This window comes from Acanthopagrus latus, chromosome 3 (genome assembly GCF_904848185.1).
Source record: "Acanthopagrus latus isolate v.2019 chromosome 3, fAcaLat1.1, whole genome shotgun sequence".
Classification (NCBI taxonomy): Eukaryota; Metazoa; Chordata; class Actinopteri; order Spariformes; family Sparidae; genus Acanthopagrus; species Acanthopagrus latus.
The window spans coordinates 1,259,670-1,278,685 of NC_051041.1; the positions used below are offsets into that span (position 1 = coordinate 1,259,670).

At 43.4% G+C, this 19,016-nt stretch overlaps 1 protein-coding gene across 1 annotated transcript; it reads left to right on the plus strand.

Annotated features, from left to right (window-relative positions):
• The first annotated feature begins 1,408 nt into the window (after positions 1 to 1,408).
• On the plus strand, positions 1,409 to 16,428 carry atf6b (activating transcription factor 6 beta). Its single transcript, XM_037092270.1, has 17 exons — positions 1,409 to 1,740; positions 4,270 to 4,349; positions 5,045 to 5,126; positions 6,571 to 6,630; positions 6,709 to 6,788; positions 7,042 to 7,228; positions 8,063 to 8,227; positions 8,345 to 8,514; positions 8,950 to 9,129; positions 9,450 to 9,532; positions 10,614 to 10,811; positions 10,988 to 11,095; positions 11,383 to 11,482; positions 11,605 to 11,672; positions 12,110 to 12,209; positions 12,501 to 12,585; positions 12,931 to 16,428. Exons 1-17 carry the CDS (start codon positions 1,668 to 1,670, stop codon positions 13,251 to 13,253), a joined length of 2,142 nt encoding a protein of 713 aa, XP_036948165.1. The 5' UTR covers positions 1,409 to 1,667; the 3' UTR covers positions 13,254 to 16,428.
• The last annotated feature ends 2,588 nt before the right edge of the window (positions 16,429 to 19,016 follow it).

A 19,016-nucleotide genomic window follows, 5' to 3' on the forward strand; every position in this document is an offset into this window, starting at 1 on the left:
TCAGAAACTTCTGTGTCTATTCATGGTTGATGAACACACATTTATTATTGCGTAAAGATGAGACCACACATCTGTCACCAACAACCTGCACTCTCATCATAGTTGAAAGTATTATACTACAGACTCGAAGCATCACCAGGCTTCACTGTAAAGAGCAGCCTGGATTAGATTTTCCTATAACACGTCTGTCTGTGTTAAACTAATATTTTCCTCTATGCATTCATCTGCCACCAACAACAAACACTGTGTTTGTGCCAGAAAGTATTCTGTGTTTAGTTGTATAAGTGGTCCAAACTAATTTATCAGTGGCACCTTTGGCGTTCCACAAGGCTCTTATCTCGGACCACTGTTGTTAATTATCCCTCAGTGATGGAAAACACAAATGATGCAACAATCAACACAGAGACAAACTTATTTAATGTCACATGAGTGAAAAACAATGGAGTCGTATTAATTCCTCGGCAGGAGGGTATGTACACAGCAACATGCCCATTAACTGCTGCTAACTAGCTCCCAGTAGCTAGATTTAAATCCTACAGGAACAAAAAATATATATATACTTTTGTTTGTCTCACACGGACAACAATAGGTATTTTAGCAGCCTAGATTAGGTTTGGAGACTTTAACTGTGTTAGAATTATCCAACATGTTTTGAAAATACACTCCCGTGCTTTCCTTCTGTGTGAGTGTCAGTTCTGTTAATGAGACAAAAATGCAGTCGAGCAGATGATTTTAATCTTCTGTATCACATCTGCTATTAGGCAGAAGAACGAACCCCTGCAGGACTCTGTAGTCCACCACACCTGCTCCATCCAGTGATGATCAGCTGATGTAAAACAGACTCCAGCACCAGAACCAGAGGCTCAGCTCAGCTGTTGGGTCTGATCCAGCCTGTCCTCACACGCCCCTCACTGGAGTTATGTAATAACTCGCTCCGGGCAGTAAAGATTAAAAATAACAGTCCCGGCAGCAGCAAGGTTTGATTTCAGACCCTAAGAAGTGTGCCGGTGTTTTTCTGCTAACCACTTTATTTTTCTTTCTCGTCTAAACTCATTAAACGCGGTGTTGTTTACAAATTCTAGACTCGACGTATTTTTCACATTAACTGTTTATTTTTGCTCTGATAAGCTGTGATTGGCTAATGCGCATGTCAATTTCGCTCGGACCCGGGATTCTCTGGTGCTTATTGGTGTTCTCTTCCTGTCCATCAAAATGCGCTCTTTCGATTGGGCCAAATCACCTTTAAAACCCTCTCCCTTCATCGCCCTCGACGATTGGCTGGCTTGTACCCCAATCGCACTCCCTAAATCCTCCTATTGGATCATCTTGTCGTCAATCAGGTCATTCTCCGCTGTTATTGGCTGCTCTGCCAGAAGTGGGCGGTAACTGTCCGGGAATATGCGTTTCCTCGTCTGTCATATGCGAAGCAACGGGAGGAATCGATAGCTCGTCCGGAGGAGACACAAACTGAATACAGATATCACTTTTCCGACGGAGGAAATAGCGCATTACTTTTAATTATACATGGTACCGAAGTCCAGTATGACCCAGGTACCTTAATGCTAAAGCTAGCCGCCGTGTTCCGCCTCTGTTTGTTTAGCTAGCCGTTATCACGTCGCTCTCTGACTGCAGCCCCCCTGGTCTCCAAACGCACCGCCTTTGTGGCTATGAGTACGGATTTACTCTCTGATTTGGACACTCGTTTCTTCGCTGATAACCTCCTGACGAGCGAAGACTGGGGTGAGTGAACATTTAAAGCCTCTGCGGTGGAAAATAAACTCACATTTTCAACGACACGCATGCTAGCTTGATAAGAAGGCGTGCTGATGCCCCTGAAGGCAGCAGCAGCTCCCCCACCTCACCCGGCCAGACGAGGCGAATCTGGGCCGTTAGAATCACTAACGGTTAATTTCTCCCCCTCTCCGACATGTTCATCTTCCACAGTGATGGATTTTAATCGTTAAAGAAGCTGCTGAGCGGTGTTACACGCGGTTACAGTGTGCATGTGTGTGCTTCCTCAGTCAGCAGACCCGGATATGACAGATTGTCTTTATCACGGTGGGTGGAAGCGTGATAACACGTTCACACCAGCGTCCCGGGTCCTTCCTTCACTTTGTAACAGTCTCATTTGATGTCGTGTTGCTGCTGCTCCTGCTGTTAAAGCTCCATCATGACCCGGCAGATGAGCAAGGCATTTAACAGGGATGTAGCTTAAAGAAATAATCAGTTATGCCAGTGTTAGTCCTTGTGGTGCTATAAATCTATTAGGTATAGATCTATAATTGTGTGATAGTGTGTGTGTGTGTGTGTGTCACAGTTCACACACTTAAACTCAGAAACACACATAGATGTGTTCATGTGTGGCTGGAAGTTGCTTGTTTTTATGCTGTGAGGCTGTAAAATGGTGATTTGAGTGGATTTTTTGTCTGAATATTGATGTTATGTGATTGGAATTATCTTCTAACATCAATGAACCAAATTTGATCATCTTAAATCACCCCAAGCATCGTTTTCTGCACTGATATATCTGTGATAGACCGATATCAGGCTCTTAATTCACACTGGACTCAGACTAATGCATCATATCTCAGTCTAGAATAATGAGCAGCTTGTTAGGAATGATTAGCAAGTAGTCAGAAGATACATTACTTCCTTGATGATTAAAACAAATTCATTTTGGACCGTTAATGTAATCGTTTCAGGCGTTTTTTCTGCAAAACTGCTGGAAACTTTTCATGACTTTCCTCCTTTTCCCTCACCTCTTAAAAGACTGTATATTTATTTATCCATCTATTTGTTTATACCTGCTCCTCAGACAAAGTGACAAAAGATTTCTGAAAACAGAAAATAAACCCAACATCTCTGACGCCGTGATGTTGTGACCATTTGCAGAAAGTTAGTTTTTCAAATCTGTCCTGAGTGAAACCCTCTTTAATGACTGTAAACTGAATCATTTTGAGGTTGAACTAAACTTCCTGAATCTGTTTAATTATGACTAAATTAAAGAATAAATTGATTGATCAGGATAAATACCAGCAACTGAATCCAGAATGAAGATAATCTGAAAAACATGTTGTGGTGTGATTCACAGAAGATGAGCTCCAACTCAACCGACTCCAGCAGTATTCTTTACAGTGTGGTCTCTGAGTCTTGATACGTCCTGCTCCTCTGGCCTGATGTTGTTGAGCAGTCGGGCAGTAAACCCAGATAGATTAGATTAGATTAGATTAGATGAAATTTAAATGGCTCCCGGGAGAGAACTGGGTCATCGTAACAGCTCGAGCTTCTAAAACCAAGACGTAAAACAAGACAATAGACTTTTACAACCAGAGAACTGAAGGTAATTAAACAGTTACACAATCTGCTCTGTTGTCATCAAATAACTGCAGCTCTACACTGTTTCTACATCATTACAAACTGAATCATTGTGTTTTCTTATTATTTGTGTCAGATCTTTGTTCTCATCATTCTGCAGACTTATAAAATGTGATGATCTTGATGTAGTGCATATTAAATATCATCTGGAGCGCCTCGGTTCACACCTGCTCTCTCTGACAGGATGTGGCCTCAGTGTTTGTGTCAGTCTCAAAGTCCAGACTCCTGTTTTTCTCACAGCAACACCATCACGTCAGGCAAAGCATGATGGGAGAACTGACGGCGGACTGGGTCGTGGTTGAACCAGTCTGTTGGTTTCCTGGAAATGAGTTCATTTCATCGACTACCGCATTGTTTTCACAACTCAGGGATATTTCCGTCTATGTAGTATTAAGATGCTGTGTTCTGGACCTTTAAAGACGGGCCGCACAAGTAGTCCGAACATTACTGAAGTTACATTGTGGCCAAGTGCAACTTCAGCATCAAACCGAAATGAAGCATTGTTGTGATTTGTAGACGGCTTCAGACACAAGGCGACATATCTCACCTGCCTCCCTCAGTGTAGACTGATGTTGGAGGTTTGTTTTGTGTGACAGTGTACTGTACTGTAGCACCTCAACATGGAACTACATCTACAACTAAAGACCAACAAGGCTCTTATATCACAGTTGTTACCACAAAGGCATTTTAAAAAAAGTTTGAAATTGTTAGAAGTTGTCAGGACGTAAAACCAAAGATCGGTTGATCTTTACCCCTGGTATTCTCAGATTAGCTTTTCAAATCAAACAGAAATTTGGGTATTTCTCTCCTCTGGAGGATGATGTGTTCTGTGTCGTCACGTCTTCTCTTCGTCTGTTCACATCTGATGTGTTTGAATGCTGTCCGTGTCCACAGATGCCTGCCTGTACCAGTGTGAGAGCATGGAGGAGGGAGAGGACGGAGACTTCAGCCGGGGGCTGAAATACGAACCACCGGTGAGGAGACAAAAAGAGACAATCACTGCTCGCAGCTCCGGTTTCTGTTCAGGACCGAGAGTGAAACTGATGCAAACACTCACGCAGTACACACACAGTACACACGCAGTACACACGCAGTACACACGCAGTACACACACAGTACACACGCAGTACACACACAGTACACACGCAGTACACACACAGTACACACGCAGTACACACACAGTACACACACAGTACACACGCAGTACACACACAGTACACACAGTACACACGCAGTACACACGCAGTACACACGCAGTACACACGCAGTACACACGCAGTACACACAGTACACACGCAGTACACACGCAGTACACACACAGTACACACGCAGTACACACGCAGTACACACACAGTACACACGCAGTACACACGCAGTACACACACAGTACACACACAGTACACGGTGCTGAGAGGTGTTCATCCTAAAGTCGTATCCTGGAGCAACACGTCATGTTGTCTGCAGCATAAATCAGCTCTTTAAACCCTCAGTGAGTTCAGATGACGGGTCAGAAGATAATCAGGCTGATTGTGTGTCATTTCACTTAGTCACACACACACACACACACACACACACACACACACTTTCAGGTTGACATACTGACTAATCCAGCAGTTGACGTTTGGCCTAATTTTTTCCTCCCTCTCCTTCCTCTGCGAACCTCCCACAGTTTGACAACGACCTCGTCCTCACCCTCGATCCTGACAACCCCACGTCGCCATGGAGACACCTCGACGACAACCTCCTCACAGGTACAGACCAGCCGACCGTGGGCGCTCACCGGGAACCTTAAACCACCTTCGGTCAGCGTTTTTGTTTTCACGCCTCATTTGTCTCTGAAACGAGAGACACCTCATCGTCAGGCCGCTGGAAAACTGTGGGCGGGTTGTTTTGGAGGGATTTTTACAAGAAGGACTGAGAATTAGGCAGAAAGCTGAGGGACATTTTCTAAATATACTGTTGTTTCTAGATAGATCATGTTTGAAGAGGGAGGTGTTGTTTTCTGTTTTCCTCACCGTGAAACCAACAACATGTTGGTCCGTCTCTTCAGCCCGTCAGTTCCTCCTGAAGACGTTAATCTGTAAAAACACCTCACAGATCTGTAGGCTGTGGAGGAGGAAATAGTGCATTTGCGTGGGACTTTTTCCAGTTTTGATAATCCACATTGGGTGCTGTAGAGAGTGTTTGAGGCAGCAGGATACTAACAACACTCAGATAAATCTGTGTTGAATTTGTCTTCACATCTAAAATATTTCACTAAACTGTCTCCAGGTTGTTAAAGTCTTTCTTCCACTGTGACTGAAGAGTATAAAACTCTTCTGCTGCTGTTCCACATTATTCTTACTGGACGTGTAGCTAGCAGAGACAACATGAAGCCTTTCTGGACTTAACTTTTGTATTTTTGTATTTTAATCAATTCACCTGTTGAAGATCAACTCCCCGAGGAGAAAACAAGAACTTTGTGGCCAACTCAGACAGAATCATCAGCTGATAAACTCCCCTGTTTCACTGTATTCCCTCTAATGTTCTTATGAAGATGTGTGAGGGAGGCAGGATGTTTTACAGTTTTTATAGTTGTATAATACCCCGAACATCTTTTCCTGTTGAATCAAAGTTTTCATGTTGGGCCGATGTCAGCAGATCGTTTCTGTCCAGCTTCAGAGAAAAACATTTCATGTGCTGTTAAATTCATGTGGGTTTGTTTCATGAACATGATCCCAGCAGCGTTTCTCAAACAGCTTACAGCCACATTTTATCTCATAATCTCTCATTTATTGTTTCATTTTCTCTTCTTGCAGCTGGTAGTGAGGAAGTTTGTCTTCCACAGAATTTTGTCTTTTCTGTGCAAAATTACAGAACTGTGGGCCTCGTTTCAGCCTCCGTCTGTTGTTGTCGGTATCGAGTGGACTTGTGTGGATTTTTGCTGTGAAGCTCTTTGGGAGTTGATTATTTGTTATCTGCTCTACCTTTTCTAACTTTCCGCACAAAGATGTAATTGTTCATATGATGTGACAGTGCAGAAACCCTTCAGTCTTCCCTCTAAGTCAAACCCTAGTTTGTTGGTGTTTTCTCCTCCCAGTAAACAGTTAAATCTTGGTCATATAAATAAGTTATTATCATTATTATTGTTACTGAGCCTTGAGAAACGCTTCACGTCTTTGTCTTCATGTCTTTCTGTGTCTCGTCTCTGTGAAGGTGAAGCTCCTGTGATAAAGAATGAAATGACCATCGCTCAGCCGTTACCAGTCGAGATGTGTAAGTTCTCCACTTTTAAAATCTGTAGAACAGAAACTAACACGTGTACCTGACTCACCGGTCCGTTTGTGTGTCCAGTGTTCCAGGTGAAAGCAGAACCTCCCTCACCTGCGTCGTCACTCGGGTCCGACTGCTCTGCAGCATCACCGGACCCTCAGGTGTGTTTAAGAGTTTAAATCAAGTAAAAACATGAATGAAGGTTTGTGTCCTCTCTTGTCGATTGTACAAATGCTGTGTAATCATAAGATATGAAATTATTTGTAGTTGTTTCTTGGTTGCCATTCTCTTCATTGATGTGAAGCTACATCCTGATATCTTTCACATTAAAAGCCCAGCTGTAGAAGAGAGGAAAGTGATGCTTTTAATGTGAAATCGCTGGAAAAACCTTCTGTCTTCTTCCGTCCTCTCCAGATCACAGTGAAAGGTGAAAATCCTCCGACTCCTCCCTACATGTACGGAGACGTGCTGTCTCCTCCGCTGGGCGCCATGGAGGTCACCGTGGCAACGACAGCCGTCCCCCCAGCTCAGACGCAGCTACAGACGCCGTTGACGACACAGATCCCAGCAGTGATCGGTGGACTACAGACGCAGGCTGCAGGTCGGTGAACCCACAGAGACTGTGTGAAGGTGGCAGCAGGTTCAGAGATGCTGCTGGTGTTTGTGTTGATTGTGTTCAGCTGACGGCTCGTCAGACAGCAGAAGCTTTAAGATTTAGTTGGTGCTTTCTTGGCATTAGCTGTGTGGCTATTTTAACATAACATCCGCCATAATTCCCCAAAAAAACCTCATGTGTCAGCTGGAACCACATGAGCTGTTTAAAAATTTCCGCCATTATTCTGCGATATTTGTGCCTGTCTGAAAACGTGTTGACATCCAAGTCTGTCAGCCGACCCCTGGTCGATCTGTGCATCTCCACAGAACAGTAAAGGAATGAAAAAAGTACAATATTTCTCTCTGAATTAAAGTGGAATATATGTATAAAGTAGCACAACATGAAAAGAAATGAGTAGAATACAGGTAGCTTAGATTTGTACTTATTCTATAAAGAGTAGTTCAGCAGAAATACATGTTTAGATTCTCACATCTGCAGCTGGATCAACATCAGGAAGTTAGAGGAGAGTTACAGCTGTGAGGACGACAGCAGCTCCTCTGAAACGCCGTTTCTGTCTTTGTGCTCATGCAAATGATTTGGTTTGAAGTTGAGAGTACCTGCGAGGGAGAGCTGATCATCTGTAAACTTGTATTTGAATAACAAATTCTGAGGCCTGAGCCTGAATCGTGCTGACGGCTGGAGAGTCTGAAAGTGCTGCCACGTTTCTACATCGACTCAGACTTTTAGTCTGAACTGTAATAAATGATTTAACAAAAGTAGATTTTCTACAAGGAGATTTATTGAACTGTTATTAAAGTCTGTTCACTTTCTCCCCTTCAGTTCTGCCGAGTTCAGCCACATTAAAGGCCACTTCCATCCTGAGCACCAAGCCCCCCATCCAGCCCCGACCGGTGTGTGTCACCACCCTCCCCGTCCCACAGACCCCCACACCTGCCAAGACCCTCATCCTGCAGGGCCTCCCCTCCATGGACCAGAGCAGACCTGGTGAGAGCTGACACACACACACACACACACACACACACACACACACACACACACACACACACCATCATCAACCCTGTCTTCGGGTAGTTTTTAACCGTCCTGTGTTTTCTCCTCCAGTCGTCTTGTCTCAGTCCGTCTGCCTCGGTTCTGCTCCGGCCATCGTCAAAATGGAGCCCGTCTCTCCCGGCATCCCTCAGCACTGCTCCGGCCCCACAGCGCCGCCCGCCAGCAAACCCATCGTCCCGGCGACGCCAGCGCTACCCGGCAACAGCTCCAACGACATCGATGTGAGTAATGCTCACACACACACACACACACACCACCAGAAAACATGATATTAGATGGAGGGATTAATTAATTAGCTGGAAGTCATTAAACATTAAAGGGACGTTCCACTAACATTCTAGTCTTGTGTCTCAGAACTTGTTTTTGGATTATATCTTGTTTACTTGTCACTGAGCTCTTGGATTAAGACTTATAGCTCCAGATGATCAGAATCACTGAGGAATAAAGAATATGTGAGAAAACATATATTCTGTTATTTCATCAAAGGCACAGTGGTGCGTTCAGGTACATCAGACTGAACTAACACCTCCTTATATAATGACTGTGGTAGAATAACACACCCTGAGGGCACCTGTTACCTTCAGGTAGCCTGATTACATCACACACCTGTTGAACTTGAATCCCCCTTTTCTCCCCTCCTCCCCCTCCTGGTGCAGATGAAGGTGCTGAAGCGGCAGCAGAGGATGATAAAGAACCGAGAGTCGGCCTGCCAGTCGAGGAAGAAGAAGAAGGAGTACCTGCAGAACCTGGAGGCCCAGCTCAGGGAGGCCCAGCAGGAGAACGAGCGTCTCAGGAGGGAGAACCAGGCACTGAGGGAGAGACTGGCTGGGAAAGAGGTGAGGGACTGGAGAGGGAATATGACTCTTCATCTACTTTGTATTTATTCACAGAAGGCAGATCGATAAATAAAGATAAATAAGGAAGAAAGAAATATGTTCTCACCTTCTCACTGAGCTGTGATTAAAGGAATAATCCTGATTTCCCTGCAGACACACAGACGGGTTCAAACTACAGCAGCAGCTTGATTAACAACAACAGGTTGAACAGAAGGAAATAACTCGATGTGGAGAGAGAGCGACGTTAAACCTGTAAAACCTGATGATGAAACCAGCGTGTTGTGTACGAGCAGCTGAAGTTTCCCTTTTGTGTTTTTCAGGGCAGCGACTCGGCGAGCAACAAGAGAGCTGTGTGTGTCATGGCCGTCCTGCTGTTCATGACCTTCAGCTTCGGACCCGTCAGGTGATCTGCACACTTTCACTAAGCATCATTAAACTCTGCACCTCATCATCTTCTCATTTCTAACTTCAGGTTTTTCATATTTTCTTGTTCCTCTGAAGTTTGTTTGGAAAAATGACATTAATACTGACCAGACGAGTAACTCAAAACAGAACACATTCTCCAGCAGATATCAAATATTTTAAAGTAATGTTTATAGTGGTTAAATGTAATTAAACTCACACCAATAACATAATGAAATAGACCAAAATAGGGCATATAAAATAGATAATAAGCTGCACTGGATGCAACCTGAGCGCGTTCCTGATGATGTGGTCCTGAAGAAATGCTTTGTGAATCTTTGGTGAACATTTCACCAACATAATAATTTCTAATTAAAGTCTAAAGCTCTCAATTTTTGTGTGATAAATGAAGGTTTTAGTGAACGTCTTCAGGTGTTTTCAAACGATGCCTCTGGTTTTAGACAATCCCTCTTTTCTCTGAGAGGAAATAACTCTCCACACCAGCAGGTGGTGACAGTCTGCACACACACAGACCTTTTGTCATCACACAACAGTGTGTCTGGACACCAGTTTCACTAATAGAACAACTTGTAATCACGAACAAGTCTGGATAAGAAGCTGTAAATGAATGAAGAGGTGGAGGACACAATAAGAAGAAACTCAGACACTACAGCAACAAAAAAAGTTTTCCCCCTTTTCTTTTTCTGTGCACTGATTTGCTGAGCTGCACAGCCAATCAGTGATTTCTCTCTCTTGCTGATTCAACATGCTCAGTTGGACAAAAAGCAGGTGACTAGCGCCAACAGTGCAGGACAAGAAGGACCACAGACGCCCCCTAATGTTCAGAAGAGGAAATATTTTTGTCATTAATTTGAACTATTCGTCAAAAACAGGCTGCCTGACCCTCAGAAAGTCAGAATTCAGTGTACAGACGTGTCTCCTGACTTGAAGAAACTACATTTAGGGTCCCAAAACATGAACTTGTTGGATCTTGTGTATTTGTCACCATGATGTCCTGATAAAAGAACAAATCCAACCATCAGTCCTGAGTTTGAGCTCTGTCTTCTTCTTGTTTCCTGCAGCATCACAGACAGGAAGCTGTCGGGCCTGCAGGACGGCGTGGTGTCGTATACGGGCCGGCGTCTGCTGGAGATCGAACAGCAACAACAACAACATCAGCAGCGGGAGGCGGAGGCTGCTCCACCTGCCAGCAGAGTGGAGGACAGGACGGAGACGGAGGAGGAGGGAGGAGACGACGCTCCTGAGTCCTTTCACTTCAGGTCAGTGTGACCACTCTGAACAACATCACATGTTAAAGTCTTGTTATGTTAACAGTAAACCTCCACGTGTTCATGATTCACCTCCGAGTTCTCTGTTCTACAACCATCAGAGAGAAACAGACTTGTCTAAGTAAAACAGCTTCAATAACCTTCAGTGTGTCTGTGTGTGTTTGTAGGAACCTGAGCGACGTGTTCAGTGACATGAAGGACTTGGTGCTGCAGGACATCGATCGGTACTTCACCTCCTCAGACTGCAGACAGTTCAACCGCTCCGAGTCTCTCAGGTCGGTCAAACTCTTCACATCCTCCTTTTTAAAGTCAGTCAGTGTTTGTTTGTTCTGTCTGTGACTCTTCATCTCCTCCTCGTCCTCCAACATCTGTTTATATCAACTCTATATCAACACATGAATCTGGGCTTAAAGGTCAAATATCAGAGTGAACTGAAGGACAAAATGTTCACACTCCTTTCTTTCCATCTGTCCTTATTTCCTTGATCCCTCCTCCCCTCTGATTTATTCAGTCTCAGCTGAATGTTTTCTCCACGTGTTCATGTCTCTGTTGTGTTTCTCAGGCTGGCTGACGAGCTCAGAGGTTGGGTCCGCCGACATCAGATCGACAGGAAGAAGTCTGGAGGAAAACCGAAGATCGCCAAAAAGGCCAAAATCGCTCAGGTTCAGTTTGACACCGTCCGCTTCACTTCTCCTCATCCTCTCCTGTTCTTTTACTTACTTACTTAACAAACGTGGATCATTACAGTTCATGTTAATCGTGTCTCTCTCTCTTTGTCTCACAGAAAGCTCAGCTGAGGAAGACAAACTTCTCCAGATATCTTCCGATCCAGACTCACCGCTCCTTAGAAAGGTTCAGCTAACAGCAACAACAACACAATACACACATTCACTTTGATTATTCATAATGATGCTTTTTAATTCCTCCTATAATGAGCTAAGTTTCAGTCCACGTGTCAAGAGAAATGCAAACTGAAACTTGAAACGACACCAGCATGTTTCTGTCAGCTGGATGTTTTGGATATTTAGTTCAGCTGATGATACTTTGACTTTGGAAGGATTTAAACACAGTGGAGTAATTTTACATTGTAGTTTTGGTACTTTGTAAGGATTATAAATCCTTCTTCCATCACAGCTTAACTGATTCAGCTTTAAAGACGACTAAATGTTGAGCTGATGTGGACTAAACTAAGTGAAAAAGTACAAACTCGGATAACAACATGAGTGTGTCAGCTCGTAGTAAACCTGAACAACGACCTTCAACTTGCGTGTGTGTGTGTGTGTGCGCAGTCAGCTGCAGGTGCTTCCTGGTCCTGAGGTCACCTACAGCGACTTCCTGGACGCCATCGACCGTCGAGAGGACACGTTCTACGTGGTCTCCTTCAGACGGGTACGACAGCTCACAACATGTTAAGACAAACTGAACCTCCCGGACGGTTTCAGTCTTCTGTTCCTTCTGGTGGTTTTGAAGACGTTGTGGTTGTCGCTGGTGTCACATGTTGTCGACTCAGAGAGAATTTATTCCCACACATTTCTCCACATTTGTTTGAAGGATTTCATACGAATGAAACACAGCTGTTTGTTTCCTTTAGATTCATGTCAGAGAAGACGAACAGAATCTGAGCTGACCTTGACTTTGAATAACAGTAATAACACCTGTTTCCTGTGTGTCTCTCTCCAGGATCACCTGCTGTTACCGGCCATCAGCCACAATAAAACCAGCAGACCCAAAATGTCTCTGGTGATGCCGGCCATGTCTGTGAACGGTGAGTCCGTCTGAACGAGACGGTTTACTGGACCTTAACAGAGATGATATAACATGTTGAGTAGGAAGTAGAGACGTCTGATGAGTTCAGGAAACTTAAAACCAGGAAAAGACAAAATGATGTAATGATGTCTCCTCTCCTCCTCCTCTCCTCTCCTCTCCTCTCCTCTCCTCTCCTCCTCCTCTCCTCTCCTCTCATCTACTCTCCTCTCCTCTCCTCTCTTCTCTTCTCTTCTCTTCTCCTCTCCTCTCCTCTCCTCTCCTCTCCTCTCCTCCTCCTCTCCTCTCCTCTCCTCTCCTCTCCTCTCCTCTCCTCTCCTCTCCTCTCCTCCTCTCTCCTCCTCAGAGAGCCTCTATAACTCCTCTCAGGGTTACGAGATGATGATGCAGGTTGACTGTGAGGTCATGGACACGCGCATCGTCCCCATCAAGTCCTCGGCCGTCCCGCCGTCTCTCCGCGACCCCCCTCCGCCTCCCCCCTCCTCGCACCACAACCCCCACCATCACCACGGCAACCACACCTCGCTACGAGGGCGCCACCACCACCACCCCTCCTCCGCCTCTTCCTCGTCCTCTCCGTCGTCTTCCTCACCATCGTCTCCCAGGCAACCTTTACCCGCCCGCCGACGGACAGCAGAATATTTCATCAGCCAGTCAGAAGGAGTCTAAAGACAAAACTCTTGACGACAGGTAACAAAAACACGTCTCCTCTTCCTGGAAAACCTCCATGAACCGTCAGATCTGATCCGACGAGCTCTTCCTGTTACTGTCACCAGGCTCGACCTCCCTCTGTAGAAGATCATGTCCTAATTTATACCAATATATTTCTAATCTGAAGTCGGATGCAGACGCAGCAGCACACTGCACTTAGAAACAGTGCTGCCTTTTAATATTTAATTGTGAAAATGTACAGTTTGAATAAAGCGTCGAGGCGGGAAGAACCCGAGCTGGATTGTTTGTTCCAGCGTGTTGGAACCGGTCTGGCCCACGGGTGGCGCTGCCGGGCTGCACAATTAAAGTTCAGAGGGAAACATTTCAGGGTATCAGGATCAATATATTTCTGCACTTTCTGCATTTCAGAGTGAAATCTTTCCTCAAGAACAAGTTTCATTAAAGGGACATTCTTTATTTTTTAACCTGGGCTCTACGTTTTGGTGTCTCAATGTGAAAATGATTGATGCTTCATCCACGCACTCCTCTGATCGTCCTCATTCCTGAGTCGGGAAGTCGTTCTTCCGACTTTACTGTGTTAATGTGCGTAGTGTCAGAATGTGGAAGCAACATGGACACTGAAAATAAGTTGTTTCAGTGACAAAACAGAGCAAAGGAAACGTGACAATGACTTCTTCCAAGTATGAATTATTTTCACTGTAAAACATGTAAATATGGAGTCCAGGGTTAAAAATACTAGAATTCCCCTTTAATTACTGAAGCTGCGTTTATGAGTGTGCAGCTCCAGCTGGTCGTCGTCTCTCCTCGTCATGGTTTCTGTGGAGTATGTGTTTGTATATTTGTGTTTGTGGTCAATAGACGACGTGTAGAGAGAGAAAATATCATGTCGATATCAGAACTGAAGGCCGCTGCAGGAAGTCAGATCCACTGTTTATATCTGAGAAACATCTGTGAATCTGCCTCGTGTGCAGAACTTGCCTGCGAATCTTCACTTTTGAACTTGTCCTCAGTCTCAGAGTGATCCAGCCGTCTGCACATTAACGTGTGATACAAACTGGAAGCGCTAATAACTGATTCTGCAAACGTTTAATGTCAAAATAAAAACTTCCTCCTTCTGTTACCGGCACATGAAACCACTTCAGACCATCTGAGATCTGACTTCCTGTCGCATCCGTCAGATTTATTCCTGTGTTTGTTTGCTTTTTAATAAATTCATGTTCTTGTTTTGAACGGAGCATTATTTAATAGTTGTAAATATCAATGTTGACTGTAGATATTTGTGTTTGTTTTTGTCACTTTTTATAATTTTTTATTTCTTTCCTTTTGACAACAAAATGTAAAAGAATTTAAAAAAAAAAAGAAATCAGTTTGGAATAATGAGGCTTCACAGTGAGAACAAATCAGACTGATCGAGTTTTTAAATGTTTTTTATTCTTGTTTCTTGTCGTGTTCAGTTCAGTGGACCAACTGGCTTCAGCTTCTCATGAACTTGTGATGTTCAGTATATTTATCTGCAGATTTCTTTTATTGTACAGAAAATACTCAGGAGGAAGTTTCAGTTCCTCGTGTATCTGAACTGTGCTGACAGACGACTCTGAACGCTTCCTGTTTCTTCTTTTGACCAAAACATGCTTCAGATTTTTCTTCTTGTCTTTGTGTTTCTGCCGCTCATGTTTCGGATCTCCTTCAGTGACGTCATCATGGTTATTCTGCAGGAGTTGTTTATCAGACAGGGTTTAACGAAAGACGCTGTTCAGTTGCATCATGGGAAATGTAGGATCCAAGGGTTCGATGCTGAGTAGCTGGAAAGCCTAATAAGGAGTTCACTAGATTATTCCTGCAAAGTGTGAAACTATAAACGGTAAAGAGACAATCAGAGAAGGAAAACTTGAGTTTGAACATTCACAGATTTGTCAGTTTAAAGGAATATTTTGTATTTGCTGAAAAGAAGTTTGATGAAATGAGAGATTTAATGAGAGTAATCATCTCAAATGTGTCAGCAACACATCGCTGAGCTGTTCTTGTAAAAGAAGAGTTTACCGTCACTGTCACTGTCTAACAGGCAGATCCAAAACTGAGCCGCCGGATCAGACCCAGATTAGACCCGGTGTCACAGAACAGAACAAAGTCCTGAAGATGAACGTCTGCTCACGTCCTCGCTCTGAATTTTCTTTCTTTGCTCGTTTCTCAGTCTTCATCCTGCTGCCGCTCCTCCTCCTCCTCCGAGTCTGATGAAAGAAAGAAATATTAACAGTTTTTGTTGTTTTTTTTATACTGAATTGATTTGTTACTTTTGTTTAAAGAAATGCAAAGAGGAAAAAAAGTTTGGATATGAAGGTAAATGTTCGGGCTCTGTTTGAAACTCCACAGTTTGTTCTGAAGTTCAAAAAAACTAAATAGGATTGTGCACAAAATGTTTTGGCAAGAATGACAAATACTTCTAATAACTCTGGTCTGGTTGGTGATTCTTCACTGAGCGGGAAAAAAATTTAATTCCTGCCTGAAACAAAGGAGGAAATGTTGGTCACGTAAAGTTGTTTTCATGTTAATTTTGTCCGTTCAGCTCCTAAAATGAGAGAAATCTACACAAAAGTTCCAATCGTAAGTTGTAATTTCTTACATTTCAGCAGAAACATTTGTTTTTTCAGAGTTAATATCAAATCACAGGATTATATTTCTTTTTAGTCACTTAATCGACTGACTATAGCCGCGCTAAAGTCGAGTTTCTAACATCTTGCACAGAAAAAAACAATAATATAAAGAAGTAGTCCAAGTTTTCATCTTGTTTTTTGATTTTAAGACAGAAAAAAAATTAAAACTTTAAACCATAAATCAATAAAATCAAACTGTGACTGACAGAATCTGAGTTTCAGAACCAGTTGAGAACCAGCGACCGGACCAGGAGCAGATATCAGATATTGAGCTCAGCTCGTATTTTGCTGTCACGTGTGGAAACTGTGTGAAGACGCGCAGATCTGTGCTGACTGAAGGTAACGATGTAAATACGATGTGAGACAATTTGCCTTTGGTCCGTTTTGCTTTTTTTAATTTAAAGTCTGTAAATAAATCTTTGTACGTCTGACGAGACGACGCATCCGAACTGCTGCCTTCTGTTTGTAGGAAGTGAAGCTTTGAATTTGATAAAGAGAAAATAAAGTGACGCTGGAGCTCCTGTCGTTTGTCCTCACGTTCACTTTGTGTGCTGATGTTAGCTTGTTAGCATGCTAACAGACTTTTGTTTGTGTCACTTCTCTGAAGTCTGAAGAAATATAGAGACACAATTCATCTGTAGAATTAATTAAAGCTAAGTATCTGTCAGCTGGTTTATAAATCTAACAAATGAGCAGAAAATCTGTTTTTAATCTGTTTTTAAAAAAGTCTGAATCTACTTTGGCAGCTGTGTTAGGGTCTGCACAGTCTGTCCTCCAGTAGAAGTTTAGATACAAGTAATTATTGACAGCTTCTTTACTCCTGTAAAAGTAGAAGTACTGATTGACAGCTTCTTTACTCCTGCAAAAGCAGAAGTCCTGATTGACAGCTTCTTTACTCCAGTAAAGTAAAAGAGTACAGGCTCTGACATGGACTCAAAGTATCAGAGTAAAAAGTCTCCCTCTGAAGGACATTTGTGGTCAAAGCTAACTGAAGTGCATGTCATATTAATAGAATTCATGTCAGAGCCTGTACTCTGTTACTTTACTGGAGTAAAGAAGCTGTCAGTCAGTACTTCTACTTTTACCAGAAGAAGTCTCTGATTGTCTCCTGGAGGACAGGCTGTGAGGACTCTGATCCGTCTCTTCTGGTCTCTTGATCAAAGATGAATGCATCCTTAACAAGCTCATAAACATTTCACAACTTGTGACACATCTCACAGATTTTAATCTTTAACTCTGATTCATGCAACAACTATCATATTATCTTCACAGTAAAATGACTGAAACTCGTCTGTTGAAGTATCTGAACGTCGTCGGTGGACGTTTGACCTGATGCAGCTGCCGACCACCTGAGGCCTGCAGCTCGCAGCTCAACCATCTGATTGCTGAGCTGTAAACATTTAAAGTCTCACGGCCTGAAGCTCAGTGAGCTGCAGCAGGAGAGACTTCAGGGTCATAAAAAATGAGGCACGGCGACGAGCTGCTGAGGGTTAATGACCAAGCCTGAAGACATGTGAGGGCGGAGAGCAGCGCCGGTGTCTTCAGGCGTCCTCAGCTCCACCTGAGGACGCCTGAATGAGACTCTGTGTGGTGACATTTCTACAAGTTCAACACACACACACACAAATACAATGAACTCATTAATTTGTTGATTACTTATCCTCAGCATGATATCATATCCTAACTGTGTGTGTGTGTGTGTGTGCTGGATGAGGTCATGGTGTGTGTGTGTGTGTGTGTGTACTTCACTGTCCTCTGTATTTCTCTGTATTAACGATTGTTTTCCTCGTCAGCAGTTTTTAAGTCAGCAGCTGCTGACAGCCTCGGTGAGACTGCAGTCAGTGCTGTAGTCTCTCGCTCGCTCTCTCTGCCTCGGCCAGCACGTTTCCTCACTCGCTGATTTATCTGACGGCTGATTCAGAGGACGTGTGTGTTCCCTCAGCGTCGATGTGAGCAGAAGATAAAACAGCAGAGTGAAGACAAACACACATGAATCTCCGTTTATGAGCCAGAGCAGAAGTTCTGACAGTGTCAAGGAACTGAAATTGATAAAATGATGTTTGGTGTTAAGCTTGTGTGTAAAACAATGATCAATCTGACAAATATCCATCTAAACCAAATGTGTGGCCTCACAGACTGACTCTGATGCTCCACAGTCTGGTCCGGTTCTGGTCCGGTCCACACCGCCTGGTGCTGTGACGTCACTGAGCTCGACCACACTGAGTAGAAACAGGGAAACCCGTCCTGACGTCTTGTATTTGTGTGTGAACATACATCCACAGAACAGCACGTCTGTAACTCACATCTTATATCATTTAATAAGAAGTTCTGGCGCAAACAGTTACAGAGTTCCTGTTTCAGGGCCAGAAAACGTGAACATGACGACTCCCAACAGCACCTGAAGGCAACACGGGAGCCTGAACACTACGCTGAGCACGTTAAAACTGAACAAAGCTGCCAAGTCAACAAACTTTAACTCTGTTAATTGCTGTTTATTGTTTTAATCGGCCTGTAATGACGAGTTTAGCTCTTTATGAACAGCCATTAAGAAAACGTCTTATAAAATAACTTCAACAGCAGTTCTCTCTCCCAATGACCTCATAATAAACAGTCTGGAACATTCTGTATCTGTATATATTTATAATGGAAACCCTCCACATAATGTAAACATGTGTATATATATAAACATGCTAATAAACATGTGGGCTCTGACAACGAGCCAGCAGAGCATCATGGGAAGACAAACCGCAACAAACAAACAACTTTTCATCACCTTTTTCCAAAATATAAACGAGTGCATGAATGAGGTTTGTGCTGCTCATTTTGTTTGTTAATATCTTCGTTTGTTTGTTTCAACTTGTTTTTAATCTGCATCATCAACATTATCAGTTTATTCTTCTTTTCTTTCTTTCTTCAGTGAATGCAGTTATGCTCTTGTGCAGTTGATCTTTGTGTGTGTTTTCTCTCCATTTTCTTTAATCATACTCATATTCTAGTTTTGCATTTGTGTTTTGTTTATGTCATATAAACTCCTGGACATCTACATTTCTAATAAAGTATGAGCAAACCATCATCCCAACTCGGCACAGTGTGATTGCTCACGTTACAG